The sequence below is a fragment of the Balaenoptera musculus genome, chromosome 15 (assembly GCF_009873245.2).
Source record: "Balaenoptera musculus isolate JJ_BM4_2016_0621 chromosome 15, mBalMus1.pri.v3, whole genome shotgun sequence".
Taxonomy (NCBI): domain Eukaryota; kingdom Metazoa; phylum Chordata; class Mammalia; order Artiodactyla; family Balaenopteridae; genus Balaenoptera; species Balaenoptera musculus.
Window position 1 is genome coordinate 50,573,138 of NC_045799.1, and position 22,072 is coordinate 50,595,209.

Sequence of the window (22,072 nt, forward strand, 5' to 3'; positions counted from 1 at the left end):
ACGAGCAGGCTGTACATGGGCTGGCTTAACCCTGCGTGTTGCCTCCCAAATCACACTGTGGTCTGCTGCTGACAAGCAAGGGGGCGTCCGGAGCACTCAAGCCGCATTTCCTCTTCCTTCTGGCCCCAGGCCTGGGGCGAGTTGTCTGTCGTCCCAGGAGGCATAAGAGGTGGGCCTCCTTGGTTCCCGTGCTGCCAGCCCCTCGTGGAGCTTGGGTGGGTTCTCTGCACAGAGAGGTGGTCCTGACCCTCCTCTACCTCGCTGAAGCTGGCCATGCTGGACGTCCCGTTTTCCCCTCTGGGGACGTTGCTCTGCCTGTTACGACTAGTTTTCTAAACCACCCCCTTTTTCTCTTCTAACTTTTTATTTTGAAAATTGCAAAAACAGCATCATGTTGCCGTGTACTCTGCCCAGTGTCCCCTGATGTTAACACCCTGTGGTCCATGGTGCAGTGGTCAAAGCCAAGAAGTGTCCCCCAGCACCCTGGTGTGCGCACAAGCTGGGCAAGCCCCGCACATCTGTGTTTTCTCCTTCTAAAGCCGCAACCTTTCCTCATTTTCAGTGTTCTCTCGCGGGCTGAAGAAGTCGTCCCAGGAGCTGTATGGCCTGATCTGCTATGGGGAGCTGCGCAAGAAGATCGGGGGCTGTGAGTACCCTTTGCTCAGGGGTGGCCTCCTCCCGGCAGGGCCTGCCTGCTGTCCTCTTACAGTTGGAGTTTTAGTCCTGGGGGCTCTTCTGTTTTCTCTCCGACTTTTCATTTTGAAAACATTTTAACGCACAGAACGTTTTAACATACAGAAAAATCAAAGGAGAATGTAACAACCCCCACATACCGTCTTTTAGATTCATGGGTCCTGAACCTTGGCCATGTTTGTGTTACTGTCTCTCCCGTTCCTGTCCCTCCTCCACACACTTGCATTTTTTCTTGTTCAGCTGTGTGACTGTAAGTTGCAGACATCTGAGCCCACTCTAAACCCCTCAGCCATTGGCCCCAGTGAGCAAGGACATTCTCCTGCATGCCCAGCAAGCACATTTAACATTTATCAAGTGGGTACCACAGCCTCACCTGGTATCCTGCCCAAACTCAGATCTCCCAGTGCGTCCCACCACGCCGGGCAGGGCATGCCTATTGGGAACAGTGCCCGCTCACAGCTGCCGTGTCTCTTGAGTCTTGACCTAGAACAGCCCCCACTTTCTGGCCTTTCCCGACCCTGGTACACTGAAGGGTCTGGGCCCCTCCCTTTGCCTTGCTCTGAGCATCTCCTCGTAACTAGATTCCTTTTAGATGCACAGGTGCTCTGGCCTCCCCATGTGACCACAGACAAGAGGCCTCAGCCTCGCCTCTCCAGCCCCCAGTTGTCCACCTGTCACGTGGGTTGGAAGGGCACACACCTGCAGGGCCACTCTGAAGATTAAATGAGACACTATGAGATGATTGTAAGCTGTCACCTAACACGTCATAGCCGGGCAGGAGGACGGGCAGGGTGGGCATTCCCTGGGTGACCCGCCCTTCCTGAAACAGGCAAGAAGTCCAGGAGCCTCCAAAGGAAGGGACAGGTGGCCTGGCTCCCCGCCCCATGCTCCTGCAGGCTGACAACTTACTTAAACAAACCCCCGGCTCCTGCTTTGAGTGCTGTTGAGGGGGCTCTGGGGCCCCACCCCCTGGAATCCCTGCTTCCTTGTCTGTCCTCCTCACTGTCCTTGCCCTAAAATACTCCTGGTCCTGGCAGCATGTTGGGGCCCCGTCCTCCATCTCCCACATCCCAGCATCCCAGCCCGAGCGCTCCCCACAGGAGGCAGGCCTCATCCTCTTGTCAGCTTCCTGTTACCCTTGGGGTGTCACCTGGGTCCCCTGACCCAAGGGGCCTCTGCACTTGGACTTCAGCCCATCTTCCTGCCTGGCGTCCCCTCCAGCTCATCTGCTCCTAGTCCTGCTGGTGACACCTGGTTGGTCCCTCCTGGTCCAGCAGCACTCGAGTGCACGTGTGCACACATATGCACACACACACACACACGCACGCACATCCCCGTGAGGCCCCACCTGGGCTTGGGGCTCCCAAAGCTGCTTCACAGCACTCCACCTTGGTGGGGCCCTCCCTCTGAGCCCCCACTGCACCCACCCACTGATCCACCTGCTGGGACACTGTTGTGTCCTTTGGTGAAGGTTTGTGGGGGAAGGAGCTCGCTGGGATGGGCAGTTGTCCGCCTACCCTGCACACAGTGGTAGCCCTTTCTGGGCTACTGGGAACACGTGTCTGAGCTCCGGTGGTCAGAGCATGCTCTTTGTTAACATGCTTTTTGTAACTGAGGTCTCCAGACATGCGATTCTTAAGACATAGACTGAGTCTGCTGTGTTCCTGGTCCTTTGACACACCTCAGCTTGTGTCACAGCAGCTGCGTGAGCTGGGCGGCGTTCCCCCTTGAAAAGGGCCTGAGGACCCTCAGTTTCAATGGAAACGGATGACTATTCAAGCCTCCTGGGCTGTTGAGTGACAAGTCACACTTTGCCCCAGGCCTGGTGCCATGCGGGTATCAGGACAGGCTGGGGAAGACCTCGGCTGTCTGCAGTCCTCACCAGTTGGTTGAAATGGCTTCTCTTCAAAGGGAGGTTCCTTGCATGGTGCCCCTATCTGGTGACTTGAACCCCGAAGTTGTGGTGGTCCCACCCTCCGGGCCTTCTGTCTATCACTCCGTCCATCCAGGCTGCCGGATGCAGGACCCATGGGCCCTTCCCTCCCCTTTGGTCTCAGCTCACAGGTCCACGAACGTCCCCGACAGGCTGGCTCTCGTGTCACATGCTCACGCATAGCCCCAGCGGTCACTTACACTGACTGTGCTTGTGTGGTCCATGCTGTTGGAGGCCAGGGCTGCGTCTGGCTTGTTTAGGGATGGGGTCTGCGTTTGCCTTCCCTGGTGCCAAGCACTGTTTCCTGAAGATCCGTTTCCATCTGGCACATGTCCCTTCAGCCTGCCGGGCTTCCTTCAGGCTTTCTCACCATGCCTCTGTGCCGGCTATGAATTCTTACCGTTGTCATTTATCTGAAAAGTCTTTATTTCATCTTTGTTCTTAAAAAGTATTTTTGCCGGATGTGGGATTTTGATGACAGTTTTTTCTTCATGGCTGAGAGGTCACTGGCCATTTATGTCTGTGTTCCTCTGTAGAGGATGCGTTGTTTTTCTCCGGCGGCTTTTAAGGTTTTGTCCTTGTCTTTGGTTTTCAGCCTGGCTGTGTGTTTGTGGCCTGTTGTGTTTTATTCCCCAAATATTCAGCAGGGTTCAAAGAATCTCACAGTGGCCTGCACATACGCACCACCTCCATCCTCCCTTTACCTGGTTACTACACTTCCTGTCTCACGTGTCCTGAGGGCAGCAATGAGTGGGGGGTGGGGCAGAGGAAAGGGGCGTCCGCTCTAGTAAACATGCAGGGTGTCAGTCTGTCGTTCAGAGCTGACAGAGGCGGGCCCGCAGGTAACCCAGGAGCCCCGCAGGACAAGAGTGTGTGGGGCAAGGTGGGCCCGGAGAAAGGGGAGTCTCTGAACAAGGCGGTTGGGGGCGAGTGGCAGTCCAGCGCGGCAGGGGGGCTGGGGTGGGAGTTTGGAGGCGTGATGAGCTGTGCAGAGGTGGGAGTGGTCCCCTCCCCGAGGATGTCCAGGTGGGCAGAGACAGTGCTCTCAGCACAGGTGATGTGTGTGGGCCCTGGGGGAGGGCCTGCAGCTAACATGGGGTCTTACTGTGGAAGACCTTGACTACCCCGTTGAGCGGTTTGGAGTCTGCGTTGGAGATTATTCTGTGGGGTCTTGCTGGGCTTCGCTCCTGACTACTTGACGCTCACGTGTGTTTGTTTTTCCATCAAAGGCATGGACGACAAGAACGCCACGAAGCTGAACGAGCTCATTCAGGCTGGGTGAGTAGAGCTGTGTGTGAGGCAGGCCGGCTCCTTGTGGGAGTTTGCACTTTTCTCTCAAATATAGACCTCGAAATATGTGCAGTTTTCTCCCCTTTTCTCAGTGAGGACCATTAAATCCTGAAGTCCTCAGAGTTAGCCCTGACACCCTCACAGTTAAGCATCTGCCCGTGAGGAGGTGGCCAGCCCGGGGGACTGACTGACCTGCCCCCAGCTTCTCCCCATCCTGGGGGCCCCGTTCTTGTTCTTCTGCGGGTCTCCACTCAGCCCTCACCTTCTCACTGTCTCGCTCTTTTCCTCAACCTTGTGCATTTCATGGTGTGGGGGTCTCCTTTGCTTCTAGAAGGCCTGCCCTCCCGGCCTTCCTGGTGCATGTTTCTGGTCCTTCCGCACTTCCTCTGCCCGCCGTTCCTCTTTGTGCCTCTCGAGGTCAAGCTGAGTCTGACTCTGTTCTGCTCTCACACTCCTGGCCTTCCGATCACACAAAACCACCGGGGATCCCCACGCAGCTCTGACCTGACGGCTGTGACCGTTTCTGCCCCAGAGAGGCCATACCGGGACTTGCTGCATGGAAAAGCCACCGTGCCCTGTCCTTGCGTTGTCCAGTGGCTCTTTGGCTTGCCTGCTGCCCCCTGCGCTCTGACAGCCTTGCTAGTAGGTCCCTGGGCTCCGGCCAGGTGTCTGACCTTGAGCTGCTCTCCAGCTCCCGGAACCGCCCTCCTGGGGCTGTCTCGGCACTGCCCCCAGGCTCTCCTGTCCCTGCACCCTCTCCTTTGGCTACTTTAACTCTTCCCAGGGCTTCTGTTACCTTTTCTGAGTGAAGGATCCCAGATCTGACTTGTCCCCCATTTCTCTGCCTCGACGTACAAGTCCCATTACGGCCTGGATGTTTCCTGTGTTCCAGCTGGAAGCCTCCAGCATCTCTTCCTGGGAAGGATGCCCCCGACCTTGCACTCTGAGGGTCTCTCAGTCAGCGCCTGTCACTCCTCTCTGCAAGTAGTTGGAAGCATGGCAGGCGGGCCTGTCCGTCTCTTGCAGCCCTTTGCCTCTCTCATGGCTGCTCTGGCCCAGTCCCTCAGCACTGAGGCTGTGCTGGACTCCAAGGCACAGCCTGACCATCCCCCGTTACACTGTCTGGATTTCTCACCTGGTGTGGGGTCCTCATTGGCGGCCACCCTGTCCTTCCCACTCACCCCATCAGAGCCTCTGCGTTCCCACGTGGACCTCTCCACTCCTCATCTTAGACGGACCCGCCCGCCATCCCCAGGCCCCTGCTGCTCGATGGCCAGCTGTCCTGTAGGTCGAACCATCCCTGGGAATAGTTTCCCTGGCCTCTGCTACATCAGCAGGACGTTGTCTTGCACCCTGGTTGTTTTCCTCCCTCGGTCTGGTGTCGGACGGCCAGCGAGCCCACTTCCCTCAGGTTGAGTCCCTGCCAGGTTGACTGTGTGCATTTCTGCTTTGACTCCAGCCCAGCGTCTGACCTTACAGAGGCTCATGTTGGATCCTCCAGGCTCTGTGTCTATGAACTACCATCAGTTTGGAGCCAGGCCTGAGAGTGACTAGGTTGTACGTATCACTGCCGTGCGAAAGAGCAGTGATTCTCTCCAGCAGCCGGGGAGTGAAGGTGGTCTGGCCAGCTGGTACCACTGGGCACATGGAGCCTCCCAGAGGTGTGGGGGGTGGTCAGAGGCAAGTAGGGAGAGAGGCCACCAGCCTTAGCCCTGGGGGTTGTTTATTGCACCTCCCTATTCACCTGCTGCAGCTTTAGCATCTGGCCTTCCTTCCCACCCTCACATCTGCCCTGTGCCCATCAGGTGGAAGCTATGTTTGCTCCAGGATCTGAGATGTTCGAGCAGTGTTGTGCGTACACGCCTTTCCCAGAATGTCATCTCAGTGAGATTGTGCCGTGTGTGGCCTTCCGAGGTTGGCATCTTCCACTCAGCAGTACACCCTGGGATCTGTCCATGTGGCTGCGTGGGTCTGTGGTCCACGCCTCTGTGGAGTAGTGTCCCCAGTATGGCTGTTCTGTGGTCTGTTGATCCAACCCCCAGTGAGGGACACGGGCTGTTTACAGAGAGTAAATGACTCGGCATTGGCCTCCAGCTTTTTGTCTCATCTTGCCTGCGCAAATCCCCAGGGGAGGAGGTGGTGAGCACATGCAGACTTTATAAGGAGCTGCCAGCCTGCTTTCCAGGTGGGGTTCCGGGTGCTCCCCATGCTCCCCACACTTGGTGTGTTCAGTCTGTTCTTTTGAGCCACCCCAGTGGTGAAGGTGTGTCTCATTGTGGTTTTGACTTCGTTTCCCTGAGGACTAGTGATGTTGAACACCTTTGTTATGCTCACTGGCCATCTGTGTATCTTCTTTGGTGAGGTGCCTCTTCAAATCTTGTGTCCATTGTGTTTAGAGTGTCCTTTATATATTCCGGACACAAGCCTTTTGTCAGGCGATTTGCCAATCTTTCCTCCCAGTCTGTGGCCCGCCTTCTCACTCTCTTTAGCAGTGTCCTTCACAGGGTAGACGTTTTCAGCTGTGATGGAGTCCAGTCTGTCATCTTTTTCATTTGTGGATTGTGCTTTTAGTGTCACATCTAAGAAGTCGTTGCTTAACTCGAGGTCACAAAGTTTTTTCCTGTGTTTTCTTCTAAAAGTTTTGTGGTCTGATGTATAAATCCACGATCCACTCTGAATTAACTTTTGTATACGATGTGATGTTTATGCCAAGGTTCAGTTTGTGGCCTGTGGGTGTCCGGTTGTTTCGGCCCCCTCTGCTGGAGGGTCCATCCTTCCTCCATTCGCTGCTTTTTCACCTTCATCTAAGGTCTGTTGACTGTGCTATGTGGGTCTATTTCCAGACTTGAAATTCTGTTCCGTTGATTTACTGTGTGTTCTTTCGCCAACACGTCATCAGTTTTTAAGAACAAAGCAAAAGGCCTGTAAAAGTGAAGACGGAGATGGGGGAAATTAGTAAGGTGCCTGTGGAAAAGTACTCCTTGACTTAAGACCAAAAAGCATTGAGTATTTAACTAACTTCCTGTTCCTGCCTGTCATGCAGACCTTTTCCAGTTAACTGTCAATCTCCCTTTGTTATAAAATGGTAAAATTGGATTAAGGAGTAAATGAATTGAGAAAAGCTCTAAAGTTGAATCTTATTACATTGGTCACAGACCCAGCAGTATAGAACTTAGCACATGCTTATTAGATTTATCAAGTAACTTTTCAGAGAAGAAAATGAACCTCATATCAGAGAGGAAAGCCTGACTCCCATGCACATAGAGGAATTACTCTGTTGCCTGTTTTGTGACACTAGTGGAGGATTCAAATAGGACCCTCCGCATTGTTCCATCTGACAGAGGGCAGGACCTGATTCTCCTGCAGGTGCACCTCCGCAGCCTGGGCTGGGGCCAGGCTTCACCTGTGCCGGCACCAGCCTCAGGCTGCTCATAGAACTTCCATTTGTGAGCAAGGGAAGGGACTCATAACCTCAGAATGGTTCTCTAGTCATAAAGCAGGGGCTGTTCAATTCACTAAAAAAAAAAAAAGGAAGTCACAAAACAGCAGTTTAACGGAAAATGTGGTTATCACAAACACAAGTGCCACGTGACACGGCTCCCCCTGCTCTTTAAATCTTGCCTGCTATTGTTGTGTTTTGTTTGGGATGGATGGCAGAAACGTCCACTTGTTCCCAGCACCCTTCATTGGAGGCGATTAAGAACTGACTTGATGTTCTTGGTTCCCGCTCCTGCACCCCCACTCCAGCCTCATCAGCACATCCCTGGGAGCGCTCTGCTGCCTGTATTTCCCCTGGGTTGAGGTGGTTAAGATTCAAGCACTCAGTCTCAGTGGAGGCCTTGGTCCCTGCAGACTCCCATCCTCTCTGAATCTCCCCTCCTAACACAATGGCAGGGGAGCTGGCTTCCTGGAGTTTTCTTGTCCAGATAACTGGAGAAATAGAAATAAAATGAAAAAGCAGGGGAACTCCTCCCAATTAAAAGAACAAGAGAATAGAGAAGGGGCATCTGACAGCGACAGAGGTTCTGATAAGACTGAGGACCAGAGAGGGAATGTGATTTCCCCAAAGTCATGTACTGATTGGTAGAGCTGGACAAGAACCTACGTCTGTAACTGAAGAGACCAGGGATCTTTCTGTTATACTCTTGGGAAACAGATGCTAAGATCTTTGCAAATTATCTTGTGGGAAAAATGCCTAAAGTCAGAAGAAGCTGGAAAGCTCCCCTAGATGACTTGGAGTTGATGGAGCCAACATTGGATGAATTAGATCAAAAGATGAGAGAAGCTGAAACAGAACCTCATGAGGGAAAGAGGAAAGTGGAATCTCTGTGGCCCATCTTCAGGATCCACTACCAGAAAACCCACTATATTTTTGATCTCTTCTACAAGCAGAAAGCCATAAACAGAACTATATGAGTATTAAAGAAGGCTATGCAGATAAAACCTAATCGCAGAACGGAAAAAGCAGGTGTATGAGAAATCATGCTGCCTGAGGTGCATTCAGACATGGAACACCGATTTGGGGACAAACTGCGTTTGCCAGGACCCCAAAATAAGCTGTCAGTGGACTGGATCATCAAGTGCACACTCTGTGGCTATCGGGGCTGCTCTGGCAGAGGCCCTTGGGCCCCCTGATCCCACTCCGCCCTGGACTTTGGACTGCGCAGGTTTCTGCATGTCAAGCCACCCCTTTCCTGGGAACAGCTGTTCCTGTAGAGTGGTGCCCACGTATGAAGGTTTCATGTTCATCAACTGTGATTTGTAGAAATAAGACTTTTAAATCTTTAAAAAAATAAATAAAGTAAAAGAACAAGAGAAATCCTCTGAGAGAACAAATGATGAAACAGACCTTTCTAGTCTACCAAACCCTGAGCTCAAAAAGGAGGTAATAAAAATGCTGACGGAATTAAGAAAGACTGTCGTTAGAAATGTAGATCACTGATATAAGGATCTAGAAAGTATAAAGAGCAACCAGTCAAAATCGGACAACTCAATTACCAAGATGAAAACTGAGCTAAAGACAGTAAATAGCAAACTAAATAATGTAGAAGAACGAATAAGTGATCTGGAAGATAGAATAACAGAAATCACCCAATCAGAACAGCAGACAGACAAATGAAAAAAAATGAAAGCAACATATGAGATCTATGGATTAATATAAAGTGTGCCAATCTACGCATAAAAGGAATTCCAGAAGGAGAAGAAAGAGAAAAGGGGATCAAAAATGTATTTGAAGAAATTATAGCTGAAAACTTCCCAAACCTAAAGAAGGAAATGTATCAAGGGACAGGAAGCACAGAGGGTCCAAAACAATATGAACCCAAACAGACCTACCCTAAGACATATCATAGTTAAAATGACAAAAGTTAAAGAGAGGATTGTAAAGACAGCAAGAGAAAAACAGTCAGTTACAAGGGAACCCGCATAAGGCTATCAGCTGATTTCTCTACAGAAACTTTTGCAGGCCAGAAGGGAGTGGCAAGATAAATTCAAAGTCCTGAAAGGGAAAAACCTGCAACGTGGGATACTCTACCCAGCAAGATTATCATTTAGAACTGAAGGAGAGATAAAGAATTTCTCAGACAAGCAAAAACTAAAGGAATACAGCAATACTAAACTTATCCTAGAAAGAATATTGAAAGGTCTTCTCTAAATAAAAGAGAAGCAAGAATCTATAGGAAAGGGAAACATCACAGTAGGAAAGGGAAGTACATAAAAGGATTGAAGTTCACTTTAAATAAGCTAGTACATAGATTTTTTTTAAAAGCTGCTCTGTTCCCTAACTCCACAGCAAGTTTATCCTATTACATATATATATATTTAAATTTTATTTATTTATTTATGTATTTATCTCTGCCTGTGTTGGATCTTTGTTGCTGCATGCAGGCTTTCTTTAGTTGCGGTGAGCGGGGGCCACTCTTCGTTGTGGTGCGTGGGCTTCTCATTGCGGTGCCTTCTCTTGTTGCGGAGCACGGGCTCTGGGTGCACGGGCTTCAGTAGTTGCAGCACACGGGCTCTAGAGTGCAGGCTCAGTAGTTGTGGCGCACAGGCTTAGTTGCTCTGTGGCATGTGAGATCTTCCTGGATCAGGCTCGATCCCGTTTCCCCTGTATTGTCAGGCGGATTCTTAACCACTGTGCCACCAGGGAAGTCCCACCAGCACATAGATTTAAAAAACAATAAAAAAAATTCTATGAAAGCGATTATAACTACAATGAACAGCAAAAGGATAAAGTAAAATGAAGATGTAAAATAATACCTCACAATCACAAAATATGGGGGAGGAAAGTAAGAAAATGTGGATCTTTTAGAATGTGTTTGAGCTTCTATGGCTACCAGTTTAAAGCAAGTAGATACAGTTATGGGTTAACATACTTGAAAACCAGGGTAACCACAAATCGAAAACATGCAGTATATTCACAAAAACCAAACAGAAAGGAACTCAAGAATGATACAAAAGAAAACCATCAAGCCACAAAAGGAAAAACGAAAATAAGAAAAGAACAAAGAAATACAAAGTCAACTGGAAAACAGTGTTTAAAATGGCAATAAATACATACTTGTCAGTAATTACTTTAAATGTCAATGGACTAAATGTTCTCATCAAAAGACACAGAGTGGCAGATTGGATAATAAAACAAGAGCCTACAACAGACTGCCCACTTTAGAGAGAAAGACACGTTATAGATTGAAAGTGAGGGAATGGAAAAAGGTATTTCATGCAAATGGAAATGACAGGAAAGCAGGGATAGCGATACTCATATCAGACAAAGTAGACTTTAAAACAAAGGCCATAGGGAATTCCCTGGCTGTCCATTGGCTAGGACTCGGTGCTTTCACTGCTGTGGCCCAGGTTCAATCCCTGGTTGAGGAACTAAGATCCCACAAGCCACATGGCGCAGCCAAAAAAGACCATAAAGAGAGAGAAAGAAGGACACTATATAGCGATAAAAGGATCAGTACGAGAAGGGGATCTCACAGTCATTAACATATATATGCACCTAATATAGGAGCACCTGTATACATAAAACAAATACTAACAGACACAAAGGGAGAAATTGATGGGAGTACAATAATAGTAGGAGACTTTAACACCCCACTGACATCAATGGGCAGATCTTCCAGACAGAAAATCAGTAAGGCAACAGAGATCCTAAATGACACAATAGAACAGTTAGACTTGATTGATATCTACAGGGCCTTACATTAAAAAAAAAAAAACCAGAATATACATTCTTTTTAAGTGTACATAGAACATTCTCTAGGATAGACCACGTAGTAGGACACAAAACAAGCCTCAACAAATTTAAGAGAATAGAAATTATTTCAAGCATCTTTTCTGACCACAACAGCATGAAATTAGAAATCAACCACAGAAAGAGAAATGAGAAAAAAAAGATTACACGGAGACTAAAGAACATGCTATTAAATAACCAGTGGGTCAATGATGAAATCAAAGAGGAAAAACAAAAAAACAATTAAAAAAACCCTCAAGACAATGAAAACACAACCATACAAAATCTATAGCAAAAGCAGTCCTGAAAAGTTCATAGTGATACAGGCTCTCCTCAGAAAACAAGAAAAATCCCAAGTAAACCTAATGTACCACCTGAAAGAATTAGAAAAAGAAGAACAAACAAAACCTAAAGTCAGCAAAAGAAAGGAATAATAAAGATCAGAGAGGAAGTAAATGGAGATTTAAAAATAGAAAAAAAAAATCAATAAAACCAAGAGCAGTTTTTTTTTAAAGGACAAACAAGATTGACAAACCTCTGGCAGACTCACCAAGAAGAAAAGAGAGGGGAGCCAAATAAAATAAGAAATGAAAGAGGAGAAATAACAACTGATACCTCAGAAGTATAAAAAATCATTAAAAAATGTTATGAAAAGTACATTCCAACAAAATAGACAACCTAGAAGAAATGGACAAGTTTCTAGGTATACATAGCCCACCAAAACTGAATCAAGAAGAAACAGATAATTTGAACAGACCAATCAGTGGAAGTGAAATAGAATCTGTAATAAAAAAGCTCCTTGAAAACAAAAGTGCAGGACCAGATGGCTTCACTGGGGGATTCTACCAAACATACAAAGAACTTAGACCTATTCTTCTCAAATGCTTCTAAAAGATTGAAGAAGAGGGAACACTTCCAAAGTCAATCTATGAAGCCACCATCACTCTGATACCAAAACCAGACAAAGACACTACCAAAAAAGAAAATTACAGGCCAGTATCTTTGATAAATTTAGATGCAGAAACTCTCAGCAAAATATGAGCAAACTGAATCCAGCAACACATAAAAATGATCATACGTCACCATCAAGTTGGATTCATCCCAGGGTCACAGGATGGTTCAACATATGCGAATCAATCTGCAATTCCCCACATCAACAAAAGAAAAGAAAAAAACCACATGATCATCTCACTAGATGCAGAAAAAGCATTTGACTCTCACCAAAGTGGGTATAGAGGGAACATATCTCAACATAATAAAAACCATTTATGACAAACCCACAGCCAGCATAATACCAAACGGCGAAAAGCTGAATGCCTTTCTGCTAAATTCTGGAACAAGACAAGGATGCCCACTCTCACCACTTTTACTTAACATAGTATTGTAAGTCCTAGCCACAGCAGTCGGACAAGAAAAAGAAATAAAAGGTATCCAGATTAGAAGAGGTAAAATTGTCATTATATGCAGATGACATGATTCTCTGTGTAGAAGACCCTAAAGGCTCAGCACAAAAACTATTAGAACTGACAAATGAAAAAAAAAAAACAACTATTATAACTGATAAATGAATTCAGGAAGGTAGCAGGATACAAGATTAATATACAGAAATCTGTTGCATTTCTTTACCCTAACAATGAAATATCAGAAAGAGAAAGTAAAAAAAAAAATCGTGTTTAAAATCGCACCCCTCCCACCAAAAAAAAAAAAAACTTAGGAATAAACCTGACCAAGGAGGTGAAAAACTTATATGTTGAAAACTATAAAACACTGATAAAGCAAATAAAAAATGATTCAAGAAAATGGAAAGTTATCCCATGCTCTTGGATTGGAAGAATTAATATAGTTAAAATGGCCATACTGTGCAAACCAATCTATAGATTTATTGTGATCCCTATCAAATTACCCACGACATTTTTCACAGAGCTAGAACAAATAATCCTAAAATTTACATGGAAGCACAGAAGACCCAGAATTGCCAAAGCAATCCTGAGGAAAAAAAACAAAGCTGGAGTCATAACTCTTCCAGACTTCAGACAATACTACAGAGCTACAGTAATCAAAACAGTGTAGTATTGGCACAAAAGCAGACATATAGATCAATGGAATAGAATGGAGAACCTATAAGTAAACCCACACACCTATGGTCAATTAATCTTTGACAAAGGAGGCAAGAATACGCAATAGAGAAAAGACAGTCTCTATAGCAAGTGGTGTTGGGAAAGCTGGACAGCCACATGTAAATCAATGAAGTTAGAACACTCCTTCCCACCATACACAAAAACAAATTCAAAATGGCTTAAAAACTTAAATATAAGACACGACACCATAAAACTCCTAGAAGAGAACATAGACAAAACATTCTCTGACGTATGTGGAATCTAAAAAATAGTACGAATGAACTTATTTACAATACAGAAACAGACAGACGTAGAAAACAAACTTATGGTTACCAGAGGCAGGGGGGTGGGGTGGAGGGATAAATTAAGAGTTTGGGATTAACAGATCCACGTTACCATATATAAAGTAGAGAAGGGTTTACTGTATAGCGGAGGGAACTATATTCAATATTTTATAGTATTGAAATATACTGTAAGAATCAAAAAAGGATATATATGTGTATAACAGGATCACTTTGCTGTACATCTGAAACTAACACAATATTGTAATTCGATTTTTAAAAAACAGGTAAAAAACAAAGCAGAGTCATAAAAACAGTATAGACGGACCTTGAACCTTTCGTAAAACATAAACTTAGGTTTGTTCACCAACCATTTGGTGGCTGGCCAACACCTTTTCTTGGTGGCTTGCTCCTCGGAGTTCTGTGGTGTTTTTATTTGGAAGCTCTAGCCAAGATGCATCATTTGTGATTTCCTGTTTTCAAGTGGAACAAGAATGTAGGCTCTCAAAGCAGTGGGACTGCAGGGTCCTTCCCTGTCATTTTTCATAGTTGTCTTGCTCACAATTTGTCTGCCATCTTTTAAAAAAACAATCTACCTTTATTGAGTATTCCCAAAGCACTCCAAGTGTGTTTCTTAGAGGGAGCTATTTTTTATGGTTTTTATATTCCTTTCATTAGTTAATAGTAGTATTTCTTTAATTTATGTAATCCTAACATTATATAAGTTACTGTCACAGCAGTATTCAGGTAGAGTGTCACCCATAGCTGTGACAGATTTAGGGCAGGCCCTCCTGATTCTGGGCCTGCCTGCAGATCAGTGGGGGGAGCACAAGCATGTTGCACTCATGCCTGCTGGCCTCCAGTGTCCCGTCCTCTCCGGGCTCCCCTAGTGTGGTTTGCAGAGGGACTGACTAGGGAATGTCACTGACCTGCAGAGGTGGTCACCTAGGGGCGGGTTGAGAGGTCATGTAGAGGTGGGTGAGCCCTTCTGCTCTGGGGACCTGGAGGAGGGGAAGGGGCATTCCTTCTGACGTCCGACTGGGGCTCCAGTGAGAGGGCTCTCGGGGTTGCCAGGCAGGAGGGCAGGGTACGTCCTGAACAGCAGGTGCCCTCTTTGCAGCGTGATGCGTGCTCGGGAGGGTCCAGAGTCAGCTCTGTCGTTTGTCATGCGCATCTGCCTACGATCCCAGGAGCTTCTTGGGGACGTGTGGGGTCCCCTCGTGGGGCCGAGCATGAGCCCTGGAGGCCAGGGTGGTTGCTTAGCTGGGGCCCTTAGTTACTGCGCGGGGTGGGAGTGACTGTTCATTTAGAGGCCTCAGCGCTTCTTTAACACTCCTCTCCCAGGGCCACCACAGTCCGGTACAAAGGGAGGAACCTGCGGATCAAAGCGCCCATGTGCCGTGCCCTGAAGAAGCTCTGTGACCCGGACGGTATGTCAGACGCGGGCTGGGCTGGGCTGCGCACCTGGGGCTCACTCCCATCAGGGAGGCTCGCTGTCTGGCTCCATTTAGTGATGGCCAGGCTGAGCTGGAACACGGCGGCTGAGCCTGCGTGATCCAGTCCTGCCAGCAGGCAGCTCCTGGACCCGAAACCCCGTGTCATAGCGGTGTGTCCTCTCGTGAGTCAAGTCCAGCTCAGAAGTCCCAGCTGTCCTCAAACGGAGCATCCGAGGTGTCAGGGCGAGTCTCCCATGGCTGGTCCGTGGCTCTGGTGTAGCAGATGTGCAGCTGGCTACGCTGGCACCTTTAGACCAGGTCCTTGCTGGGGCTCCTGCCAGTCCCACTTTCACTGAGGGCTGTTTGCCCCTTGCTCCTCTCTGGGTCCCTTAGCTGTCTAGCCGAGGACTTCACCTTCTCATCAAGGTCCGTCTGTGCCAGGCTCTCACGGCCCCTTCCTGTCGCAGGCTTGAGTGACGAAGAGGACCAGAAGCCAGTGCGCCTGCCCCTGAAAGTCCCCGTAGAGCTGCAGCCACGGAACAACCATGCCTGGGCCCGCGTACAGAGCCTCGCACAGAACCCGCGGCTCAGGTAACACGCTGTGCGTTTTGGGGGAGCGAGCTGTGAGGGACGGGGCTGGAGGGGCGGTGTTGGGTCCCTGGGTGAGCAGCAGACGCCACTCCAGTACTCTGACACCACCTGGGGGTAGTGTGGGGGATGCCTTTAGATTCAGGTAAAATTCACATAATACGGAATTAACTGTGAGCCCTTTTAAGGGGCCCGGTTCAGGGGTATTGGGTACCTTCACAGTGTTGTACAACTATGACCTCTCTCTAGTTCCAGAAATTTTCAGCCCCCTGAAAGGAAACCCCATGCCCACTAAACACTCACTGTACATCCTCCTCCCACTCCCCAGGGCACCACTGGTCTACTTTCTGGCCCTATAGATTTGCCCGTTCTGACATTTCATGTAAATAGGATCATATACTGGTCCTTTCTGTCTGGCTTCTCTCAGTGAGCATCATGGTTTCAGGGTTCATCCGTGTCGTAGCCTGCATCAGGACTTCATTCCTTCCATGTGTATTTTTATTTTCTTGGGTTTAATTGAGTCTAGACCCACCCTCTTGACCCCACAGGGGGCTGGTAGAAGAGAAGGGTGTGTTGTACCAAGGCTCCTGTCCTGGTTGAGACCTCATACTGTAAAGGGCACTCAGGATCTCTGTTACTTTTTCTTGCAGTTTCTCATGAGTCTCCTGTTATCTCAAATTAAAGAGTTAGTTTTTAGAAAAAGAGCCAACGGCTCTGCACGGACATTATGGCTCTGGCCTCGAGACCCCCAGGCATCATCTTCCTGCTGCAGCCTCTAGGGCTCCTAGAAGGTACCCCCACGTCCCAGCCTCCCATTCCCCATCTGTCTTTTCTCTGTAGGATGATCGTGGAGCTCCATCGAAAGGTCTCCAGCCTCATCGAGTTCCTGAAGCAGAAGTGGGCACTTCATGAAGTGCGAGTTGTATCCTTTTCCTACTAAAGCCACACCCGGGCTCCGCAGCACCTGCTGCCTGAGAGTGAAGTCTCCTTCTCAGTCCTGGAATTGCAGCGGGGCCCCCAGGCGTGTAGCAGCTGTGCCATGAGATGGTGTAGAACCAGAACTAAAACCCACAGCCCCTCATTCTCTGAACCCCCTTTTTGACCTCCTTGCAGTGTTAGAACTCTGTCACAGCAGCCGTCCTTGCTGTAAGTGGCGGCCATCTGGCCCACAGGGTGTGGCCGAAGCATCCCTGCCAGCAGGTTGAACAAAGTGACCGAGGACAGCCCCACACCTACATCTTCGTGTCCTTGGCTGGCTTGTAGCCCTTGCCCAGTTCCCAGCTAGGAGGGTGAGTGTTGGGTGTGGAGCCCGGAAAGAAGGAAGTACCTGTCGTGTCTACCCGTTGGACCTCAGGGTGTGAGCTGCTGCAGGTGGTTCCTTGACGGTGCGCTCAGCGGAAGATGTTTGAGGAGCAGCAGCTGCAGGACTCGTTCACGGAGCCATCGCAGGAGAAGGTGGCACTGCACCTGTTCCCGGGGGAGAACTGCACCCTGACCCCGCTGCCGGGCGTGGCCCGAGTGGTGCACTCAAAGGCCTTCTGCACGGTGCACTGGCAGGAGGGCGGCCGGTGCAAGCAGAGCACCAAGGACACCCACACGCTGCCCCCAGCCCAGATCCTGGGCATCCAGAGCGGGCAGGGCACAGCCAGGGGCCAGCTGAAGTGCCCACGGGGCGGCGCCGAGGCCAAGGGCGGGGGGCGGCCCGCTCCCTCCACTGATGCTTTGCAGAGCTCCGGGGAGAGTTCCCCTGAAAGTGCCCCTGGGGAGGGGGCCGCTGCAAGTTTCAGCAGCCCGGACGCCTCCGACAGGCTTCCCCCTGGGCTCCAGGATGCTGGGGGACGGCTTGAGAAGACCCCTGCGGCCGCTGCTGCAGAGGGTGGGGACGGCCCTGCCCGAGAACCCGGGGCCCTGGCGTGTGCCTGTGGCCAGCTCCCAGACCTGGAAGATGAGCTCTCCCTCCTCGACCCCTTCCCCCGCTACATGAAGTCCTGTCAGGACCTCATCATCCCTGAGCAATGCCGCTGCGTAGACTCACGGCCCTCAGGGTGCCCCTCCCCAGAGACCCTCGTCCCCAGCAGCGCAGAGGTGGCCGACCTCGCCCGGGCCAGGGCACCATCCCCTGTCCGCGTCCCGCCCGGCCCAGAGCCTCAGCCTAGCCCCGGGCTCCAGCCGGACGTTTGCACTAAAGACTTGGCAGACGCACCTGCGGAGGAACCCCAGGAGAAGGCGAGCCCCTTGGACCCCCCACCACCTCAGGGTCAGCCTGCCGCCAAGCCTCCGAAGGACATCCCTGCCAGCCGGTTCGCCCAGCAGCTCCGCGAGGAGGGCTGGAACCTGCAGACCTCTGAAAGCCTCACGCTGGCCGAAGTCTACCTCATGATGGGCAAGCCCAACAAGCTGCAGCTGGAGTACGATTGGCTGGCAGTGCTGGGCCCTGAGGGCCAGACCCAGGGCTCCCGCACCGGCTCCCCACCTAACAGCTTCCACAGGCAGCGCCTCCTCAGCTGCCTCCTGAAGCTCATCTCCACCGAGGTCAACCCCAGGCTGGTAAGTGTGGGTCGGAGCACTGCCCTTTTGGCCCCCCAAGGGCTCGCGGCTGGGTGGCTGGGGTCCAGAGAGGAAAGACCGGCCTTGTGGCAGGTGGTCTGGGGCCCTGCGGGCTCCTTGGAGGAGGTGGTCTGGGGGTCGCCTTTCGTTCCCTGGAGTGGGCTGCACAGAGCACGTGGTTGGGGCTCCGGTTCCCTGCAGTGCAGGCCCTCGTCCCGTGGGGCTCACATGGGCTGCACCTTGCCCGGCTCCAGAGATGCCACTGAGCCCAAGTGTGTGGGCTGAGGGGACAGAGCCTGGGACAGAGGCGCAGAGGTGAGGTGGCAGCCATGGCCAGGAGCCGAGCTGGGCTGGGAGCGTTGCAGGTTTCTGCAGCAGGAATGGCGAGGTCGAGTGTGTGCTTTGGAAAGGCCATCCTTGGAGGCCAGTGGGGGTGCAGCCTGGGTGCAGGGAGTGGAGCTGGGAGGGGCTGCGCTGGGTGGGCTGCGCCCAGGAGACCCTGTGGAGAGGTGGCTGGTTGGAGTGGTCTCAGGTTCCTTGAGAGGCTCCTGTGGGGGGCAGTGGCTGCCATGGCCCAGGGAAAGGGCACCCGGCCAGTGGGCCTGGCCACGGCTTGTAACTGCCCCCCCACCCCCGCTCCTGGAAGGCCGGCCAGCAGAGCCCACACGTGGGCTGGAAGGTGCTGCAACCGGAAAGTCTAGTCCGCTCTCTGGGCACGAGAGCAGCGTCCTGAGGCAGGTCGATCCCAAAAAGGGCGTGTGCACTGGAAGGTGAGGCTCACAAGTTCCAGGAGGAGACGCCGAAGCTCAGCGTGGTGGCCTCACAGGAGTGGGGCTCGGGTCACAGTCAGAACCAAACTCGAGGTGCGCCCATGTCACCACTGTGACATGTACCCGCCTCCTGCTCCCCGGGGCAGACAGCACGTGGTCTGTGTTCTGCCCCATTTCCCGGAGCCTCTGCCCTGGGCTCCTGCCCACCATCTTCCGGCGGCACTCAGCAGAGCTCATGGTGGGGAATGAGTGCCACGTGGGACCGGCTCTCGTGGGGGTGGGTGGGGCCCAAGGGCCAGCAGTGGACTTTGGATTCAGGTGTGAATGTGACCTGCGGGCAGGCGTGGGCAGTATTGCAGTGACCGGACAGAGGTGATGAGTTTAAAACACTTGTTCAAGTTTGGCTTTTGGAGGGGTCAGGAGCGGAGACGGGGGAGACCGGAGCATGTCCAGACCCCTAGGGAAGGAGGCCGGACCAGGCTGGCTCCTGAGGAGGTGGGAGTTCTGGAACACGGCCGAGGTGCTGGCCTTGGCCTCGGCCTCAACTGGGAGAGGAGAGTGGAGCAAGTTGGCAGTGCAGAGGATGCACAGCAGGGCGCTCAGATCTGTGGCTCCTGAAGCGGGGTCCCCGGTCAGCAGCCTTGGCATCACCTGGGAACTCGTTAGGGATGCCGGTTCTTGCAGCCCAGGAGACTGTTTTGACGAGACACCCCCCACTCCCACGCCCTGCCTGGTGATTCTGATGCAGCCCAGGTGTGAGAATCGCTTGCTCAAGTCCCCAGGAGAGATACAGGACCTTGAATTAGGGATGGCCTGCCTGGCCAGGCGGCCCCTCCCTGCGATTTCTCTGTAGGTGGGACGCTGACAAACAAGTGCAGCCGATGGCCGCCCCGCCCCGGGGAGGTTGGCGGGCACTCAGGTGGGAGGTGGGGGTGTCGAGATCCAATGAATGGAGTAGGAAGGGACACAGCAGGGGTCCCAGGGAAAAGAGAAGGTGGGTCAGGCCAGGGCGAAAGGCATGGGAGACACAGGAAGAGGTGCAGGGTAGGTGGGGCTGGGTGAGAGCATGGGGAGTGGGTGCTGGGGAGAACTGAGGAGGCGGGGCAGGACGGTGGAGTCATGGGAGAGAACAGGTGAGTAGAAGGGGTGCCTCTATGGCCGAGGACCCCAACACTTGGTGACAGCCAGGCGAGTGGAGGCAGCGGCCTCAGGTAGGGGCCCATGAAACCCCTGAGGTGGAGGTTTTGACTAAGCAGAGGACTCCTTGGCTGTGATTGTGTTTGATTTTAGAAATTAATCTGTATTTTCTTCCTCTGACTCACAATCAGAAGAAGCTTTAAGAAGGAGAGTCCCTGTCACTTGCCGCTCAGCCTCCCCTCCCGTTACGGTGCAGGGGGACGTCCTCTCCGTGCTACCGCGGCAGTGAACACAGAAGGGCTCCTGGAGGACAGCGGTTATTCCCCTGAGGGCCTGGGGCACCAACCTGTGCATCATGGAGTGTGACCCTGGGCCCTTTGCTGTCCCGTCACACTCCACAAGCGTTGTTCCGTGCTGAGTTTGGCCAATGTTTTGGCCCGTTTCTGTCCCAGGCTCCAGAAGTGAACACTGGCTCCACGGCCTCAGTGAGGCCTGCCCAGGAGGAGCAGTCGACGACGCCCCCGGGGAAGGTGGTGACTGTCAGCTCCCGCAGCCCACGCTGCCCTCGAAACCAGACTGCCCTCCGTCACAGCAAGACCTTCTCTCCCAGCTCCGCACCTTGCTCCTCAGGTGAGGCTCAGATGGCCACAGGTGGCCTCCTGGATCCTTGCTGGGCGTTGCGGGCTGCACAGAGCCGAGAGCTCCGGGCTGCCTGAGGCCTCGCTCCACTCAGTCAGCCGCAGTCCAGCGGATGGTGTGGGATACAGAAATCACTGCCTCCTCGAGGGGAGGGTGAGCACAGGGCCCGTCACAGAGGCTCTGGGGTCCTGGGTGCAGGAGCCGACAGGAAACATGGGGGACCCTTGCCAGTCTGGTCACTTTGGGGGATCTGGCTTTGTGAGGTCAGCAGCAGCCTCCATATCATGCCGAGTTGGTGGCTTAAAGCATGAGAAAGGTTGGTTCTTTCTGAGTCTTAGAGGGACTGTTTTTCTTTACATCTAAAGTATTAGAATAAAGAAACCTTCAGTTAAAGGATTCCCCAGCAGTTGAACACAAGTCTTAGAAAGAGAGATGGGCTTACCTGCTGGTCCACGGTTGTATCTGGGAAGTAATTTAAATTCAGCGTCCTTTTTTGGGTTACGTGGCACATAACCCTAGGATAAACATGACTCGTTTCTTTGAGTCATCCATTTACTTGCTTAGTATTTTTTTTTTTAATAAAACAGATTGTCATGGCTAGAATCGTTAATTCTGCATGAATTTTAAAGAATAAGGCTGCTGTGGTGTCAGGCTCCCCACCTCCTGCAGTTCTTGTTTTCCATTTCCCTCCTGACCTTTATCCTGTTTCCTTGCCATGGCTCACGAGGGGGCAGCAGCAGACTCTGAATCGGTTGTCTTTAAGGCAAAGGCACGTTCCTCAGGCGTCAACCGGTGGTGGGCTAGCTGGGAGCCTGTATAGTCTTTGCCCCCTCCCTCTGGCTTTAAAGTTTTGTAACTCTGTGAACTCTTAAATGTCCACACTCTTCCTCAATCGCGGATGCTTTTAGTCCAGTGAGCCTGCAGTGCTAGAATCCAGACAGGTGCTTAGAAGACCTGGTCTCTGGACTCTGTGCGTGTTGATTTAACTTCACAGATTTGCAAATAAAGAATAAAGAAAGGGGACCCGTCCCTACCGTGAAGTGAGGGTGCTTTGCAGCAGCGCCTATGATGATGAAAACAGCAAGGAGAGTCCCCAGATAGTAGTTCCTAAATAAATATTTTCTGTCTTTTTATCTCTAGGTCTGTTTTTTGTATAATTAGAGATTTAGACCAAGGATCAGCAGACCGTGGTCCACAGCTTGCTTGTTGTAAATGAAGTTTTATTGGCACATGGCCACATCCACTGGCTCACGTGGCTGCCTTTGTGCTGCAGCCGTAGAGCTGAGTTCAACAGAGACTGTGAGGCCCTCGAGGCTGACTTTTGTTGTCTGTCCATGTCCAGAGAACGTTTGCTGACCTCTGGTCTGCACTAGATGATCTGGAAGGTTCTTCTAGCTCTGAAAAGTC

The 22,072-nt window shown here is 51.1% G+C and overlaps 1 protein-coding gene and 1 pseudogene across 4 annotated transcripts in view; both read left to right on the forward strand.

Annotated features, from left to right (window-relative positions):
* The window catches only part of CRAMP1 (cramped chromatin regulator homolog 1), a 59,193-nt gene that overhangs the window by 23,771 nt on the left and 13,350 nt on the right, over positions 1-22,072 (forward strand). For all 4 annotated transcript variants that reach the window (XM_036826011.1, XM_036826014.1, XM_036826015.1 and 1 more), the window contains 7 exons: positions 563-646; positions 3,856-3,904; positions 14,893-14,978; positions 15,452-15,575; positions 16,413-16,494; positions 16,968-18,119; positions 20,479-20,656. In XM_036826011.1, the coding sequence (XP_036681906.1) occupies positions 563-646; positions 3,856-3,904; positions 14,893-14,978; positions 15,452-15,575; positions 16,413-16,494; positions 16,968-18,119; positions 20,479-20,656 (1,755 nt within the window). The remainder of the gene's footprint in view (positions 1-562; positions 647-3,855; positions 3,905-14,892; positions 14,979-15,451; positions 15,576-16,412; positions 16,495-16,967; positions 18,120-20,478; positions 20,657-22,072) is intronic.
* Positions 8,017-8,555, forward strand: LOC118881282 (annotated as a pseudogene).